At 35.1% G+C, this 18,703-nt stretch overlaps 1 protein-coding gene across 1 annotated transcript; it reads left to right on the top strand.

Moving 5' to 3' along the window:
* Positions 1 to 9,635: 9,635 nt before the first annotated feature.
* Positions 9,636 to 12,746, top strand: LOC111902653 (14-3-3-like protein GF14 iota). Its single transcript, XM_023898470.3, has 7 exons — positions 9,636 to 9,846; positions 10,653 to 10,959; positions 11,135 to 11,222; positions 11,459 to 11,568; positions 11,647 to 11,795; positions 12,329 to 12,378; positions 12,457 to 12,746. The coding sequence occupies exons 1-7, from the start codon at positions 9,774 to 9,776 to the stop codon at positions 12,469 to 12,471; spliced, it is 792 nt and encodes a 263-aa protein (XP_023754238.1). The 5' UTR covers positions 9,636 to 9,773; the 3' UTR covers positions 12,472 to 12,746.
* Positions 12,747 to 18,703: the final 5,957 nt, after the last annotated feature.

Raw genomic sequence — 18,703 nt, 5'->3', positions numbered from 1 at the left:
AATTCCGGGAGTTGTATCCTATATAAAGGGTGTTATGTCCCTCCCTCAGCCCCCATATCACTCTAGAAGACTTGTAAACCTTATAATCCGTGTGAGCTTCCATTATTGAGAGAATAGCTTTGGGAGGAAGGGAACTTTGGAGAGAAGCTTGAAGATCAAGAAGGTTGCTTCAAGGGAGAAGTGTGTGCTCGAGATCTACCTCAGTTGTGTTCATTTTGGAGGTATTAAGCTGTCATTTTCCCTTCTTTGCATCTAGATCTATTTTGTCATAAGATTTGGGGGTTTTATGGTTGTTTGAGACCCAAATCGGGTTAGGGGCTTAGATATGTTGTTGCCACTTCAGATCTATTGTTGGGCTGGTCTATTATGTCATAAAGCATCAGGAGATGAGTAGTTGGTGAAGCCCTTGTGTCCTTAAACCAAACCCTAATGTGTTTTGAGCCTAGATCTCTTTAGTTATACGTAAAGTTTGCAACTTTACGTAGGGATTGAGCTTTGGAAGTATGGATCTATGGATTGGAGTCCCTGCATGACTCAAAAGCCCTCTGCATGTTGGGAGATCTGAACGGACTCGGCGAGTCCTTTGAGTGGACTCGGCGAGTACCATGAAGATGAGGAGGAACTCGACGAGTGGGATGAACAGCTCGTCGAGTCGGATGAAGATGGGCATGAACTCGGCGAGTTGGATGAACAACTCGTCGAGTTGGATGAAGTTTGTCGTGTGCTCGGCGAGTCTGTTCTTAGACTCGGCGAGTCAGGTCGCGTGGTCCCAAACCCTTCGAGTTAAGACTCGAGTCAGCGAGTCGAGCCAGGACTCAGTGAGTTGGTCAGGACAGGAATCGGGAATCAGTAGACTCGGCGAGTCAGGGGCTGACTCGGCGAGTAGAGTCGCGAGTGGAAGGACTCTGGAATTATGAACTCGGCGAGTCAGTAGGGTGACTCGACGAGTAGGGTTGACCTGGAAGGTTGACTTTGACCAGGACGTTGACTTTGGCCAGAGTTGACTTGGTTGACCTTTGGAGGTCAGTTAGACTAAGTGTTATGTTAATATTGGTAGCTCGGGGAGCTAGCGGAGCAGCAGTTCGGAGTTAGCGGTCAGGTAGCGGTCAAAGGGGTTAGCAGCAGCAGTCCGGCAATATCAGGTGAGTTTCCCTTTGTATGAATGGGTCTACGGCCACAATGCCGGCCCATGTAGTTATGAGTAGAAGACCCGGGGGTTAGCCCTAGGCACAGTATGCTAGTATGATAGTTGGACGAGGTCCAATGACAGAGGGCGGGTGCCCAAGGAGTGGTTTATGTGATAGTCTATACTTGTTGTCTGAGTGATACTTGTATGTGCCTGGTAGGGAGGTGAGAGAGGGCGAGGTCCCGTATCTCACCAATAGCAGAGTGTGGATGGTGTTCCACATCTCAGTAGCAGCAGAGCAGGGGCGAGGCCCAAGTTAGGAAAGGAGTGAGGGTGGGCTGGGCCCGAACCTCACTATCAGCAGGAGTATGGACGAGGTTCCATGACTCATCAGTAGCAGAACTCGGGCGGGGCCCAGAGATAGGCGAGGCCTTAGAGCAAGAGTTGTTAGTATATGTTTAGTTTATGTAATGTTATGTGATATGTTTATGTGCTATTATATGTTAGAGGGCGAGGCCCTGTGACCGGCGAGGCCTAAGGGAAACAGATCTGTATCCGAGCGAGGCTCGAAGCCAGGCGGGGCCTGGAGCGGCGAGGCCGTTGTACCGGGCGAGGCCCGAAGTAGGGGGCGAGGCCCTGGATAGCGGGCGTGGCCCAGTATGTGCAGCATGTGGTTATGCATGGTATGTGGTAAGGTGGGGAACTCACTAAGCTTCGTGCTTACGGTTTTCAGTTTTGTTTTCAGGTACTTCCGGTAGCGGAGGGAGGAGCTCGGGGTGATCGCATGGCACACACCATAGATTAGTCAACCTGGGAATGTTTACTTTGATAATAAACATGTGTTTTGAAAACCTATACTCAGTTTATGTTTTGGAATGATGTCTTTGGTTAAAGTAATGTTTTATTAAAAAGAAATTTTGGTCTTAAATTTTGGGATGTTACAGATCTAATTTGATAAGGCAAGTATCCTCAAGCAAAAACAGCAAGAAATCCCGGTTTTCCCTCATTCTGACCACCCGACTCGTCGAGTCAGGCATGGACTCGGCGAGTCGGCATGAACTCGGCAAGTTCAGCAGGCAGAACCACAAAAAACGAATTTTTTCAACATACAAGGCATCAATACAATAGAAACCAATCTAGGCTCTGATACCACTGATGGGTTTTGGTCATAAGAACATCCTATGTGCTCATACAAACCCTAATGCTTGGATCTAGGTTTCTCTATTGTACATGCAAGTTATCCAAGACTATAAACCCTAATTCTAGCATACAAGTAATCATATTAACATAAGAATGGGTTTAGATCATACCTTGATTGTTATGTAGCAATAACAATCTCAAATCCTCCTTGTATTGACTTTAGAAAGCTTAGAGTCACAAATGTCACTCCACTAATGGTTCACAAACACCAAGAGCAAGAGGATGAAGAGGAGAGAGGATGGAGGCTGCCCAAAATGTGTTCTAACCCTAGAAGAGAAGTTACCCACGTTTTTGAGCCTTAAGGGTTCTATATATATAGTGAGGCTATTATCTAACAAGGAAACCCTAATTTGGATGCTTAAGCCCTAAGCAACCCATGGACCCCTTTCCTTAAGGCCTTGGACGATTTCTTATGGGTTTCCCCATAGAATTCGTCCACTCCTTAATATAAGGCAATCCATAGCCCAAATTGCAATTATCTTATAATTACAATTCCAGTCCCTTAAGTTTAATTAATCTCTTTTAGTCACAAACTTAATTCTTATTAATTTTTGACTAATATTAATTAAACAATATGATTTCTCCTTTAATATATTATTCTCATAATATATTAATAAATCATATTTAATCATTTCTCTCCATAATTCATCCTATCAAGTTGCTTTGGTGAAGGCAACCCAAAAGGACCATGCACCATCGGGTCAAGTACATACCAAAATAGTTATGGACTTAGACACTAATCCAACACTTTCTATTCGCAACATGAATCCAGCCACCCACCTGGTGGCATACGGCGGCGGCGATGACACGAAACGGCGAGCAACAGCGGCGACAAACGGACGATGGCGACCACGTCTTCAACGGGGACAACGTTGTGGAAAGAGAATAGGGACGAGAGGGACGTAACAGCCAGTGAACGCGAGTCTAACCGGTCACCCCACGACCACAGTATCGAGCTCGAACTCTCGCCATCGCCGCCAATGAAAGTATTGGCGGTGATGCGTCGACAAGAAGAAGGAGAAAGAGTATCGATCGAAACAGTAACAACGGCAGCCACACAACTAACTGTGGTTCCGTCTTCAACAGAAGTGGCGCAACATCGACTGAAGGTGTGAACCCGGCAGCATCCGAAAGTCGCCTTCTATCCTCGGCAGTCTCGGCATACCTTGTCGCAAAGGAGAAGATATCACTGGTTGTCTTTGTTGGTCAGAAAAACGAGAGGAAGGGGTGGTGGTGGCGACCGGAGGTGAAGAAACGGGGTGGCGGTCATAGGATAAGGGTAGTGAGGGTGACGACTGTGAATATTGTTTAGGGTTAGGGTTACTGGGGGTGACGGGTTATATACCCCGACCCCCATAAAACTTCATTCCATAATGACGCAATCAGCGCCTCCATCTTCTTTTCTTTCAAATTAAATCCATAATTTACCCTTTTAGCCCTCATCATCTAAAAATCCTTTCATAACAAGTCCAATATTTTACTAAACACCCCCTTACTTATGAAAACCTTTACAAAATAACTCCCATAATTACATTTTAACCCCCGGAAATCCAAATTATAATATTTGGCTCCCCAAAACCAACACCCCACTAAATATTATGGACTTTAGGACTATTATTCATTTATTAATCTTTATCTATTTATATATTTAATAAACGAGATGTTATAATAAATTTTCCAACTTTATGGTTATACATGCCTAGAACAAGCCCAACATCAAAACCCTGACTCTTCTTAACCACTAAAGCTCTTAATGACTTACATGGAATAATCTCAGGAGCCAAGATCATATTTTTACAACTCAAAACATGGAAAAACGTCCAAAAGGACAACCCAAATGTTCTATAGCATGTCATGCACAAGAAAGGCTATATTTGGGGACAAGAGCTCATATTATCACCATACAAGCTAGATTTAGGAACTTAATCATCAAGGTGGGAACTTTATACCTTCTGTAGATGGAGAATAATGCAAAACTTCCAGATCTAAGCTTACTTCTAGCTTCTAAGCTTCACCACCACCTTCTTCTTTCTTTGGTACACACAAAAACACACACTCAAGCTTCAAAATGCTACAATGGGGCTAGGGTTTGCAATGGAAGACGTTTCTAATGATGGAGGTTGGAAATGGGGTGGGGAAATAGGACTTAATGTTCAATATATATATGGTCCAAACCCTCAAGATTATGGTTTTCATCCAGACAATACTCCCAACATACGTATTGTACGCCCATCGTACTCCCAAAACGGCGTCGTTCCCTTAAGTGTTCCTTACGCCGAGCGTACCATGTTGTACGCTCAACGAACGTGTGTTCCGCCTAAATATACAACAATGCCACTATGGGCCATTTTTTACTCTTTCTTATACTCAGGGACTAAAATGCAATATTTAGTCATACATAAGGTTACAATTGGAAATACCTTAACATCAGGATGTTACCATTCTCCCCTACTTGAACTAGACTTCGTCCTCAAAGCCGGCCGTCGCGAACAACTCAAGATAATGCTCCCACATCTCCGCCTCCGGCTCCCAGGTCCACTCAGAGCCTTTCATATGCTGCATGCTGCCATTGAACCTTTACCAAATGTATCTCCTTGTTGCGCATAATCTTCATCTTCCTTTCCACTATCGCTACCGGCCTCTCAACATAATTCAGACACTCATCGACTTGAATATCATCCAAGGGGACCATTGCCTTATCATCCAACACTCTTAATCCTAAAAACCCTAACCCTAATCCCTCTTGGTGATTCTTGGCTTATTTTGGTGCTTTTGGTGGCTTGAAGAAAAAGAAGAAAGTGTTTGATTGTGTTAATCCAACAAGCAAGCCTCATCATCCTTCTCTTGTGCATTCTCTAGACCTTTATAAGTGTTTAAGATCCTAGCTTTTGGTGATATGCTTCTAGATCTAGATTTCTTGTCCATTTTCTTCATTATTGTGAATGTTTGAAGGAGTGGATTCCATAAAGTTGACAACTTTATGGATCCATCAGGTCTCTTTGAGGTCATATGTTGTAGATTTAGAGTATTTCGTCCCATGCAAAAGTTTAAGTTCATTTCTCCCATGTTTTGACCTAAAAATGGAGGAGACATGCATTGAACATGCATGTCCATAAAGCTTTGATTTTTATGTTCTTTTGGGTGTAGGAAACTCTCCTGGAATCATTAGGGAATTGGCTTTTATGATTAAGTGCTTAATGGTTGAGTCATACCTTAAGTTGCCATTAGGACTGAGGTTTTGAGATATTGGTGTATGGGGATGTCCTAAGGGATAAAGTTGGAAACTTTATCCATCAAGACCTTGGGAATAAGTAGATCTGAGCTTTGGAGCTCTTGGTGTGGTTAGAAGCATCTTAATGCATTAAGTTGCCGAAGATCCAGTTCCCATGACGTGGCACTTTGTCGCCACGACGTGGCAACTAGAGTGAGCTCCGACTATTTTATCATCTTGTTGCCATGACGTGGCCAATGGGAGGCCACGATGTGGCGACTCGCTGAAATGTTTTTGGTTGTTTGACTTTGGAGCGTTGACTTGGGTTGACTTTTGGTCAAGATTGTTGGATTTAGTTTATAGACTAAGGTTGGACCTGGTATGCTTTGATAGGTGTGCTTTAGCACCGATTGTGTGGCTTTGATCGGTGGTTTAGCTGACTTCATGAGTCAGGTGAGTCTTATCACTATATTATGTAGGATGTTAGCTGTCTTTGTGACTCTTGCATGTATATTGGGCTGGGCCCATTTAATTGTATATTGGGTTGGACCCATTTATTTGTATATTGTAATGGCCCCATTTATATGTATGTTGGGTTGACTGAACCACATCCCCCTGATGGGTTATCCGCATTGATTACTTTTGATATACTATGATGTTTGAAAATACATTTTACTTTGTTTGGTCATGGAACAATTGGTTGTACGGACTTGATCTTTTGAAAATGAAAATTTTACTAATATGTTTGGGATGTTACATAACCACCTAACCAAGCTATTTGATATGTTACAATCACACAATATTCATTTTTAATATGTAATAAAATATATTTTTAAGCAATTTATACAAATCAGTTAAGTTCGGGCTTTTTTTCGGTTTTCTCATTCCAAAAATCCATAACCATACCATAATTTTTGGTTTCTGAAAAAGAAGAAACCAAACCTTCAGTTTTACGTACGGTTTCGATTTTTCGATTTTTACGTTTGTGGTTTAATTTTGCTCACAAATGATGAATGTCGAATCCATACATCAGGACCCGCCTAATAGATGTCATACATAATTTATGCTTTAGTTCCAATCGAACCTTCATATCACACAAGACTCTTGAGGTCGTTTTCCACTTTAACCAATCTACCTTTATGCCATGGGTTTTTCTACATCCACACCGCATCCTTATGGATGTTAGACTCGTATACTTGAAGCTCTCCTTTGATGTAAGAGCTTGCTTCCTTATACTTACATATACCCCTTCATTTGCTTCCCTAATAAAGTTACACCAAATGTAATATTGTTTAACAACGTCAATCCATAACCTTTTTTTTAATTTCGACTTACGCCCTCACGATGAGAGCTTAGTGGTTGAGGAGTGGAATTCCATATAAGATGTCTAGGGTTCGAACACACCCAAATTATTGATGGTGTGTCACGATTGGCTTCCCATGTGGGCCATAGGATGGGTTGACATAGGCCGCTCAGATGATGTGATTTATCCTTTTTTAATGCTGACCTCCAGGCATCCAACGAACATTCAATTCAACCCTAGAATGGGCACTAACACAATGTCATCGTCAAAAATAATACATTAAGACACGTCCCTTAGATGGACTAAGATAAACACATAAGTATACATGTCGAGGGCTAGTCGAGCACAATTTCAACCGAAAACTACTATGAGTCTAGATTGTGGTTAGAACACAAGTAGTAAGTAAACAAGAACCCATAAATAAAGTCTTAGGTTCAAATCGACGTACTAACTTTGTTGTTATAAAGATAATAGATATCATTGTTTATCTCTTTGACTTGACATTATATATATATATATATATATATATATATATATATATATATATATATATATATATATATATATATAGAAACTTCAACTTATAAACCTTATTTTTAAACATTTACATTTAGTCTCTGTTTCTACAAAGATGGTGTCTATGTTTCATAGATTAAAGAAAGATCCATGATCCTTGTACTTACAAAAGTACAAAAATAGTTCCTAAAATTACAAATATGATCTATATGTTTAAAAAATTACAAAACATACAAAATTGGTTACTATATCCCATAGAATTAAAGAAACAATCTCTATATGAAATCTACAAAAATGGTCCATATTTTTCATAAAATTGTCAGAAATAAAACTTATGTAAGAGACCATTTAACATAAATGATAGACATGGTCTCACCATCTAAGTACAATATATATATATATATATATATATATATATATATATATATATATATATATATATATATATATATATATATATATATATATAAACTCTCCCACTCCCACAACCTAAGCATTTATCACGATTGAGATTTCAATAGCGGTCACATGCCGCTATTTGAAATTGTGGTGGTATAAAGGTTTTTTTTAATATTATGTATAATTTATATTATATATTTATACAAAAATTATATATTAGAGTATTAACACTATATATAATTAATATCATAAAAATTTATATAAAAAGATAACATAAACCATATATAATATTTTAATATAGTAATATGAAAACTAAAAAGTGTGAAAGTCTACTCACAGTTGAAGTCATTCATGGTTTCAAAGTAAAGAAAGAGACAAGAAAAAGAAGTTCTCATTGGTTGCTTTTTATTTTGTAATTAATTAGATTTATAATTTGGACTTATTAAAACAAAATGTAGTGAATGAATTAAAAAAATATAGATTTAATATTGAAATAGCTCACAATCGGTGTTTTTTTCTTTGTCAAAGTAGTCCAATGTGTACGAAATTGTAAAAGTGGGTGTAGCGTCACAATAACGCTAATGGGGTTTACAGTAAATAGTGGTCAATAGTGCTGATAATAATGTCACCGTTATTCGTAAGCACTATTTCAAAATAACGGTTCAGTACTATCACAAAACATTATAGCATGCTATTGATAGCATAGCCCCTAACACACACAAAATTTTCTTTTTAAATTTTTTTGCCCCAACCTTTAAATTGTTACTCCTTCAAAACATTTTAATTTTATAATTTTGACCATTTTAAATTGTATGGGGAATGTGCTCCAATTTTATATATATATATATATATATATATATATATATATATATATATATATATATATATATATATATATATATATATATATATATATATATATTACAAATATTTTCTTACTTTGTTCTTATGTTCTTATATATTCTCAAAAGTTATTTTTTTAAAAAAAAATTTATGAATTTGATCTATACCATATTTATAATTTTTTTACAACATTTTGTTTTCTCAAATAACTATTTAGTAAATAGTAGTATTTACAACTTTTTTTTTAAATCCTGTTTGCAATTTTGTTTTTCCAAATTGGTTTTTTAGAAGTCTTCTGGATTCAAATCTTCTTCGGTCACTTCTTGATTTTTTTAACTTTGTGTTTTATTTTTTAATCTTTTTATTTGAACAACTTATTTTACATCTTTTTCTTACAATTTGATTTTTTATATATATTATACATCTTTGTTCTTTGCATGGTTCTTTTTATACATTTTTGTCGTTTTTATAAATTGGCAACTTACTTCTCCTCAGAGTTTTTGCATGGAAAATTTATGCAGCAACATGCCAAGAGGTATTACCCTATGTTATATCAGTTGATGAAATTTTGAGTGTTGATTTTAATTTACCATCTAAATACTTATATTGTTTGATATTCGAACTATGTTTTAATATTACAATATTGTTTGTTTATGTGAGAGTAGCCCACTTGGTAGAGACGTTGTCTCTTAGATTGATGGTCACAAGTTTTATTTTGGATGTTATGGATTTCTACTATGCTAACTTTTAACCACTAACCAGTCGTTCCAAAAAGTCGTTCCAAAAAAATATGAGAATATTGTTTGATATTTGAACTATCTTGTAATACGACAATGTTGTAAAGATTTGTGTATCACAATCAATCTCCAAAACACGTTGCATTTTTTAAAGAGCTTAGAATACATAATGTACATATAGATACGAAACATTTTTCTATAAAAGGGGGGCAAAATGTACATAAATAGAAAGTACAACACCCCGACAGAATGGGTCCCGATCTCATGAAAAGACCACACGATTTGCGCGCTATTCTCCCCATTTCTTCAAACCAACCCGAGGGTCCAGATTCACTATTATACCCCTTCTTCCCTAATAACCTCCTCTCTAGATCATCAACTGTATTTTGTGAATTGTGATTCAATCGACCGATTTTACTTGAAGAATCACTCAACAAAATGTCCAACGAAAAGGAGAGAGAAACTCATGTTTACATGGCGAAGCTCGCCGAACAAGCCGAGCGTTACGAAGGTATTAACTCCATCTATTGATTAAGATGTGCTAGTGTGTGTATTGTTTATGTGAATTTTGCATTCTGAGATGGATCTTCTGTTGTTAGTTTGATTAAGAATGTTAAATGTATGAGATACAACGGATCGATATCAACTGAAATTTTGGTTTGCGGTTTGGTATCGGCATAATTCGTCTATTGATTTTGGATGAGCGAGTGTGTGTTTTTAACGTGCATTTGTTGTGTGAGACGGATTCGTTGTTAATTGATTGGAATGCCGTATCGATCAGCATCCATGCTGTACGATCGATGGATATCAATTGCAAAATGATGCGATCGAAAAAGGAGTTATAGTTTCTTCAGTTGATTTCGTATGTGGTTTTTGTAACGTACATTGGTGTCATGAGGTGGATCTTCGAATGTTTTTCAGTCTACAATCTGCATCTGTGTGCATACTGGAAGAACATCATCATCACTTTGTGCATGCTATCTATATATACAAAAGATATCAATTGAAAATTGGTGTTAGAAGGGGGTAGATTATTTGCTATCAATTTCCAGTGTTGATCTTGTATGTATGAGTGTATTTTTATTCGCGCATATTATTTCATCCCAATTCCATTTTCTTCTGTCTCACTATACGCATGATTTATAATATTATATATCAATTCTGTCCTTAGATCAATGTGGAATGTATGTTCTGATCCATATAACTGTAGCATGTTGTACTGAAATTTTTGTATAAGAAAGGCATAATAGATGAAGCCTAATTATATGCATGTATCATGGTTATACCTTCTAATGATGACTGGATTTGTTGTTGCAGAGATGGTTGAAAGTATGAAGAGTGTTGCAAAACTTAATGTTGAACTTACTGTTGAAGAACGCAACCTACTTTCAGTTGGATACAAGAATGTGATTGGTGCAAGAAGGGCATCTTGGCGTATCATGTCATCAATTGAACAAAAAGAGGAATCAAAAGGGAATGAAAGCAATGTGAACTTGATCAAGGGATATCGCAAAAAGGTTGAAGATGAACTTGCTAAAATTTGCAGTGACATTCTTGAAATCATTGATAAGCATCTCATACCCTCATCTGGATCAGGAGAAGCTACTGTTTTCTACTACAAGATGTACGCCATTAATGCATTTATATATATATATATATATATATATATATATATATATATATATATATATATATATATATATATATATATATATATATATATATATATATATATATTATCATGTCTGGAATTTTTCTAGATTTTGGTTTCTTATTTGTTTTTATTCATGTGTTTACAGGAAAGGCGACTACTTCAGGTACCTTGCAGAGTTCAAGACAGACCAAGAGAGGAAGGATGCTTCTGAAATGTCATTGAAGGGCTATGAGGCACGTTTTCTTCCCTCCATATATAGATGCACTTTTACTCCTTGGTAGTGTTTGGTATGAATGTATGATGGAATCAAGGAAGGAATGGAATGTTTCTGTTTCATTTCACAGGAATGAAAAGAAGCTATTTGTGTTGTCCGATGGAATGGAATAGACCATTCCATTCCCGAAGGAATATCACTCCCACCATATTTACTAGTTTATGATTTATTTTCTCTATTATTATATGGGTGTAGGCTGCTTCTGCTGCTGCAAATTCAGATCTTCCTTCAACCCACCCAATTCGACTAGGCCTTGCCCTCAATTTCTCAGTGTTTTATTATGAGATTATGAATTCTCCCGAAAGGTAAATTAAATCCTTATGTAATTTAATCATTGAAGAATTAAGTTTACATGAAGTTGATGTTAATAAACTTCTTTTCAGGGCATGCCATTTGGCTAAACAAGCTTTTGATGAGGCAATTGCTGAGCTGGACTCATTAAGTGAAGAATCTTACAAGGACAGCACCTTGATTATGCAGCTCTTGAGAGATAATCTCACTCTTTGGACCTCTGATTTGCCCGAAGATGGAGGTACTTCATACCCTTCTCTTCTCCCATATTTATCATTTGACTGTTTGACTTTGACTTATGTCAATGAGACAAAAATTGCAATTTTCTTTCCCACCCAAAATGTGGGTAAAAGACTCGCTCTCGTCTTCCTGTCTGTCTGTGTAAAAGACGTAAATGCCCTCATCATCGAAAATAGCCCTAGAAAGCCTGTATAGTCCATATAACAAATGTGCCCTAAGAGCATCACAAGTTCACAACCAAACACACTTTTAATTGTTGAAAGTAATTATTTATATTATATATTGTTTATATCTATTTATTAAATTATTTTATAAATATAAATACATTTCTATTAACAGTTATACATTATAAAGTTATAATAATATTTATATTTACAATAGTATATTAATCATTTATCGAAAAATATATTTATATCTACATTAAAAGTAATTAATCATAAATATATTTATCTATAAACAACGATTGTTATATCAAAATATTAAACATACATTAATAATATTTTATTACTAAGTTATAAATGATTCTGTGTTCAGGTGATGAAAACCACCCAAAAGGGGAAGAATCTAAATCAGCTGAAACAGAGGTAGGTAGGACTTGATTTTAGTCTGTAATAACAATTAATAACAACTACTCATTATCTGAAATTAACTAACTCTTGCAGGAGAAAAAACAGTGATGGGAGAAAAATAGGCACTAGGCTTCTCAACTACTTAAGCTTTTACCAAATGGAATCACTCAATCTTTTCATTAGAATTCCTTCCTTTTGTTAATCTTAGTACCTCTCATAAAAGAGATTTTGGCCCCTAATGTGTTATGGTCTTGTTATTAAATTTAACAGCCTCTGTTGCCTATCTTTCCAAGTTGTTAAAAGTCTGTTTAAGAAAAAAAAAAAGAGTATTTGGATTAGGTTACTCATTGCCAAAATGCAATAAACTGATAAGTTGTTTTTTAGTGTTTGACAATTATTGTTTATACGTGGTTAATTATAAGTAAATTGGTATGCATGTAAATGGCAGAAAAAAGGAAAAAGAGAATGTGATCCATATTGTTTAATATAGGGGTAAAATGGTAAATTGGTTTCCACATGTAGTAAGCACTTTCAACTTTCAAATAAGTTAGAAGCAAAAAATTATTTATTAAAAAAAATTGCTTATTTAAGTCGATAAGCATTTTTCATTTTGTTTCATTCAAAAACTCAAAGGTGTTTTATCAACAGTATCAAACCATAACAACCTAATGAACATCATTAACTAGCAATCCAATCCAAGTCTGGCTATGAGGCTAAAAAATGGTAAAACTATAAGCAATAATGAAATAGTAGACTTACATGGTTTAATGAAACAATATCACATAGGTTAATTATGAAAGGAAGTGTTGTGAAATTTCCCTGGTTATCATATTGAAAAGTTTGGAAGTCAATTATGAATTGATTTTTGCACATAGGCATTCGTGAAAAAACTACGAGTTGCTTCATTGAGTAATAGCTGACAAGTCTTAACATCTTTACAAAAAGCTCTCTGTGGTATCAATATCTACCAGTTTCTTAGCTGTTCAAAAAAAAATCTACCAGTTTCTTCATTGAGTGGTACCAAACAACAACCATTCCAACCTATCGTTTCTTTAATTTTTTGGTTCTGTCATTTGAAAAGGACATTAATTGTTGTTTTGTATTAGTGTATAATATAATACTTTATGTCTTAGTTCAAATTATTATATAGTTAAAAAGTAAAAATTACCAATCTACATAATATCTAATAGGGTAAATTACACCATTAGTCCCTCGTGCATGTGTCCAAAAGCACGTTTGGTCCCTATTTTCAAAAATTAACTCGGACGGTCCCTAGGTTTGTTTTTTCTTACACGCTTAGTCCCTCCAGACATAAAAAGACTATTTTACCCTTAACAATTTCTTTTTTAATTTTCTTTTATTATTTTATTATTTTTACATTAAAAAAAAAAAAAAAAAAACATATCTTCAACCCCCCCCCCCCCTCCCATTTTTTTTCTTTCCCCGTACTCGTTTTCCCCTTTTCCTCTAACTATCGACAAACTGCAACCATGAAGCCGCCGACAACCATGAAGCAGCCACTAACGAAATCTATTCATCCACTGTCTTCTCTCTTCTGCAACCCAACGGACGACCACACATCTCATCCATTTCTTTATGTGCATCTCACGAACTCTATCTCAGCCACCATAGGAGCAAGGCAATCATCAGAGCAGCCATCGCCGCCATCATTCATCGTCTGTACATCACCCTTCAAATGCACTCCTGCCAACACCCTTCATCTGCGTCATCATCCTCATTGAACAGAAAAAGAAGAACGAACTGAGAAGATAGAATGAGCTGCCAACACCCTTCATCTTCATCTACGTCATCATCCTCATTCCCGACGATAGGGTAGCAGATCTAGTTTCTGATTCTCGATCTGTGGTTGTCGATCGAACTGAGAAGATAGAATAAGGTTTCACTATTGGAGGGGAATGAAGAAGGTAGTATTTGAGGCGGTTGCACCGGAAAATGTGGGTGGTCAATCGTTGCATCAAACCTTAGTCGCCTCCTGTTTTTCCGGCGAGAGGGTATTGATACTGCAGCACTCCCTACGCTTCTACCTTACCCTTCAAATCCGCACTCCAGCAAAAGGCTAGATCCTCCGACGATAATGATGATGGAGTGGTGAAAAATAGTGTTCAAATGGGGTGGTTATCGGTTGTTGTACAGGAGGGTGGCGATGGTGAAGGAGGTGGTGGTTTTGTGGTTATTTTTCCGGGGAACAAGTGGTGTTTGGTTGTGCTTTCTGGTGATGGTTGTGGAGATTTCAGTGGCGGTTGTGCATTCCGGTGGTGTTTGTGCAGTCAAGTGGTGGTGGTGGTGGTGCTTAAGTCTTCTTCAACAAAACAAAAAGATAGATATATAGATATTAAGTTTAATAAATTAATAATAAATATTAAAAATAAATGAAAAATAAATTATAAAGGAAATTTTAGTCATTCCAATTCTCACAAGGGACAAAACATGCAAATTTAAAGCAATGAGGGACAACATATGTACCTTTTTACGATATAAGGGACGGTCCGAGTTAATTTTTAAAAATAGGGACTAAACTGCTTTTTGGCACCTGCACGAGGGACTATTGGTGTAATTTACCCTATCTAATAACTAATATATAGATAATTTGCTAATGATCAAAACATTGAGTATATTAGCATTAATTACCAACCAGTATTTAAACAAATCCTATTCTAATAAAGGATTCTAAGCTTACATATCTTTCTATTCTAATAAATGAATAAGTTTATTCTCTTATTAACAAGTGTCATAATATTAGAAATTCTCATTAATATTATATGTCACCTATAATGTTATGTTAACCTTTTAATTCTCTATTTTAAATTTTAAATTTTAAATTTCTCATTCTAATTACATTAAATTAATAATTGATTCTTCATTTCAAATTTCAAATTTTAAATTTCACACTCTAATTACATTCAATTAATAACATTAAAATAACTAATATAATAAAATTAATATATATTATAAGGTGATATAATTTCATGTATTTATTTAAATCAATGATTATAATTTTATATAACTAAAAAAAAATCTCTTAATTAATAATTTATTTGAAATAATTGAATAATTTTGAGTTTTTACTATGAAAGTTTAATTAATTTTATAACCGTGGTTTTCACGGGTTATAAACTAGTTAGTGATAAAATCAAGTAATTGACATTGTGATTAGATTCCATAAGTAAAGGAAAACAAAAGGCAACAATTCGACAATCAGTAAGCAAATACTACCTCTACTCAGCACTCTCCAGAAATTAACATCAGAAATCATGAATTCAATCGGAAAATCTTTAAGAAGCATCTTCAACATAAAGATCAAGATCCGAAAATCAAGCAAGATGACGATGAAGATCAGAAACTAGAAAATCCATTCCAATCTTTCTTACTTCCCATAAAACCCATAAATCGATCGTCAACAATCAAACAATATCAATATCAGAAAACTGTCAACAAGATCCATTCTAGTCTTTTACTTCCAATAAAACTCAGATTGGAAATCAAGATTCATACATTTAGAAACTAACATACTTAAAATGATCTGAACATGATTTTGGAGAAGCATGCATGCAACACTATTATTATTAATTAATTAGATTATTCATGATGTGGGCATCGACCGTAACCTCCATGAGTTCCATGACAAAATGCAAATGTTGCATGTGGACACGAGAAGGACACACAATCCAGATTGTCGTAACACAACCGTACAACCACAACAACCTTCTCCGATTTCTCCATTTCAACTGCTGAGACTGCATGCAATAACACAAGAAACAATATAAGTTTTGGGAATAGTATAATTAACTAATAAACCTCAAAGTAATTAATCAATTAGCATGAAAGAAAATGGAAGAGATTGAATAACCACCAGTGATAGTGAGCAGTAATATGAAGAAGAAAAAACTAATCTTCAAAGTGGGGGCATTCGTTATTAACATTTCTTCTGCTAGTTAAGTGAAGGGTGCTTAATTAATTTCTTTCGTGAATGTGATCAAAGAGTAAGTATGCATTGGAATTAATTTATACAAACCAAACTAAGGTATATTATGTGTGTGTGTGTGTATATATATATATATATATATATATATATATATTCATTTAATGGATGGTATCTATTATTAATTGCTCTTCTAAATATAAATAGACTTGTTTTCAACCGATGTAAGTTTTTGGTTTGGGAGTTGATCCGTACACAACAATTTTTCTCTATACACAACAATTGGTGCTTTAAAATGTTGTATTGTACAACTATATAATACATGAATTGTTGTGTATGGTAAAAAACTGTTGTGTATGAATCACCTCCTTTTTGGTTTAATGATATTGCATCGTTTTTATGTGAATGTGTAAATTGTAATAGATGCATGCATGATACCATTAATAAATTCATCCACATGCATGCATGCTCCATCCCAAGTTAATTGCATATATGAGAATTGAAAGAACACATTGCCCATCTTTTCCTCTGTATACATACATATTTATAGACAAATATATCATCAAAAATCGTATGTCATAACAATTAAAAAAAATAATATGAAATACTAAAAAACATAACTATCCATTATATGCAATTTTTTTTTATCTAATATTGTTTGTTTTTTCACATTTCCTTCCAATTTTCTGTTGATGTTCATTCATTCCAATTTTCAATTGATGTTTATTCCTTCAGCGTTGTCATATGGGAGTTTATCATCAAAGACGAACATTTTGTTGGGAGGGAATAAAGTTTATGTTGGAAATCTGTATGCCCCTTGGATCGTGTGAATATTTTCCGAACTAATATTTCTACCCTATGTCTGGGTTACAAGAAATTCAATATGGGATAATCCAAGGGGACACTTACAATCTAGGCACAAAAATCATAAGCCAAATTGCTAGAAGGATTCTATGTTCATTTGAAGAAAAGTGAGCAAATGATCGTTTTTGTGTGTATCCCTTTTCAAAGAGAAAACCGTTTATTTATAATAAACGAGATTAGGGTTTCTCTTGGGGTTGGCCTTTATTGGTTGCTTTGGAAGCAAATCAAGAAACCCCAAATTTAATGAGGATTTAAGGTTTCCAAAACTAACGAATTTTGTTAGCTTTACCATAATCACCCTCAAGAATTTGAATTTCCCACTATACTCTTATATGTAAAATTCGGAGAGTTTTTGGGGCGTTGCCCCAAACCCCGAGGGGGCTCTGCCCCTTAGACCCCGCTAGGGGGGCTGCCTCTTTACAAACCCCGGACCCAGGGGCGCTGGCCCGACCCCCAACTTGTTATCGAACCGGCTTCTAATTCAATTTTATACATGCGTGCACTCCGCACAAACCCATACATATATTAGCGTACAAATTATGAAGTCTCTTAACTCAAATATTAGTTCCAACTACATAAAAAAACATGGTAACACTAAAATCACCAACACCTTACATATATATATATATATATATATATATATATATATATATATATATATATATATATATTGTGCTTCCATTATAGGTATGTTTGATTTTTTTTTTATCACTGATAAAATGTGCAACAATTATTCTTTTTATAACTGTTAAATTTTACAAAAATAATTCTTTACTAATAAAATTCACATTATGATACTGAGCTATGAAATTGATTTATAATTTTATATACGTATTCCTTATTAATAACATTAGTTTTTAAAAATGCATAATGTAAATTAAGAAAATCTATGATTAATGAGTTTTCGATATAAAACTATAAATGCCATGTCACTAGATATATTGGAAGTCAAGGGTTTAATTCCTAACAAATGAGAAAATTAATTATTTGCCATTAAAAAAAAGTAAATATATTGGAACCCTAAGAGGGTTCCTATGAAAAATCTACAATAGTATGGGTGAGCATATTAACCAAAAATCCGAATCAAAGCCAAATTAACCGATATAACCAAATTGTTAATAAAACATGTGGTTTAGTTATTATTTTATTCAAAACCGAACCACTATAAACCAAATCGAACCAATAATATTAATAAATGTTTTCTAAGTATAATATAATATTTATATAATATGTAATTATATTAGGAATTGAAAATTTAAAAAGTAATCATTTTGAATTAGATAGGATAAAGGTAATCTTCTATTAATATAATTATATATACACAATCATTCACTTTTTATACAAATCTATACATATTTGTATTCATTTCAACTATAAAAATGATTTTACCTATATTTGATTCTTTGGTATCGGAAGAAAATACAAATACAGACATGGAAGACAAGAGGAGGTTGAAATGGGACTCAAGGATGCAACATCATACATCTTACTGAATGTTTGGTTAGTGATGAAACTGGAACTATTGTCTTCACTACT

The sequence above is a fragment of the Lactuca sativa genome, chromosome 8, assembly GCF_002870075.4.
Source record: "Lactuca sativa cultivar Salinas chromosome 8, Lsat_Salinas_v11, whole genome shotgun sequence".
In the NCBI taxonomy this organism is placed as follows: domain Eukaryota; kingdom Viridiplantae; phylum Streptophyta; class Magnoliopsida; order Asterales; family Asteraceae; genus Lactuca; species Lactuca sativa.
This window is presented reverse-complemented; position numbering and strand designations above follow the sequence as displayed.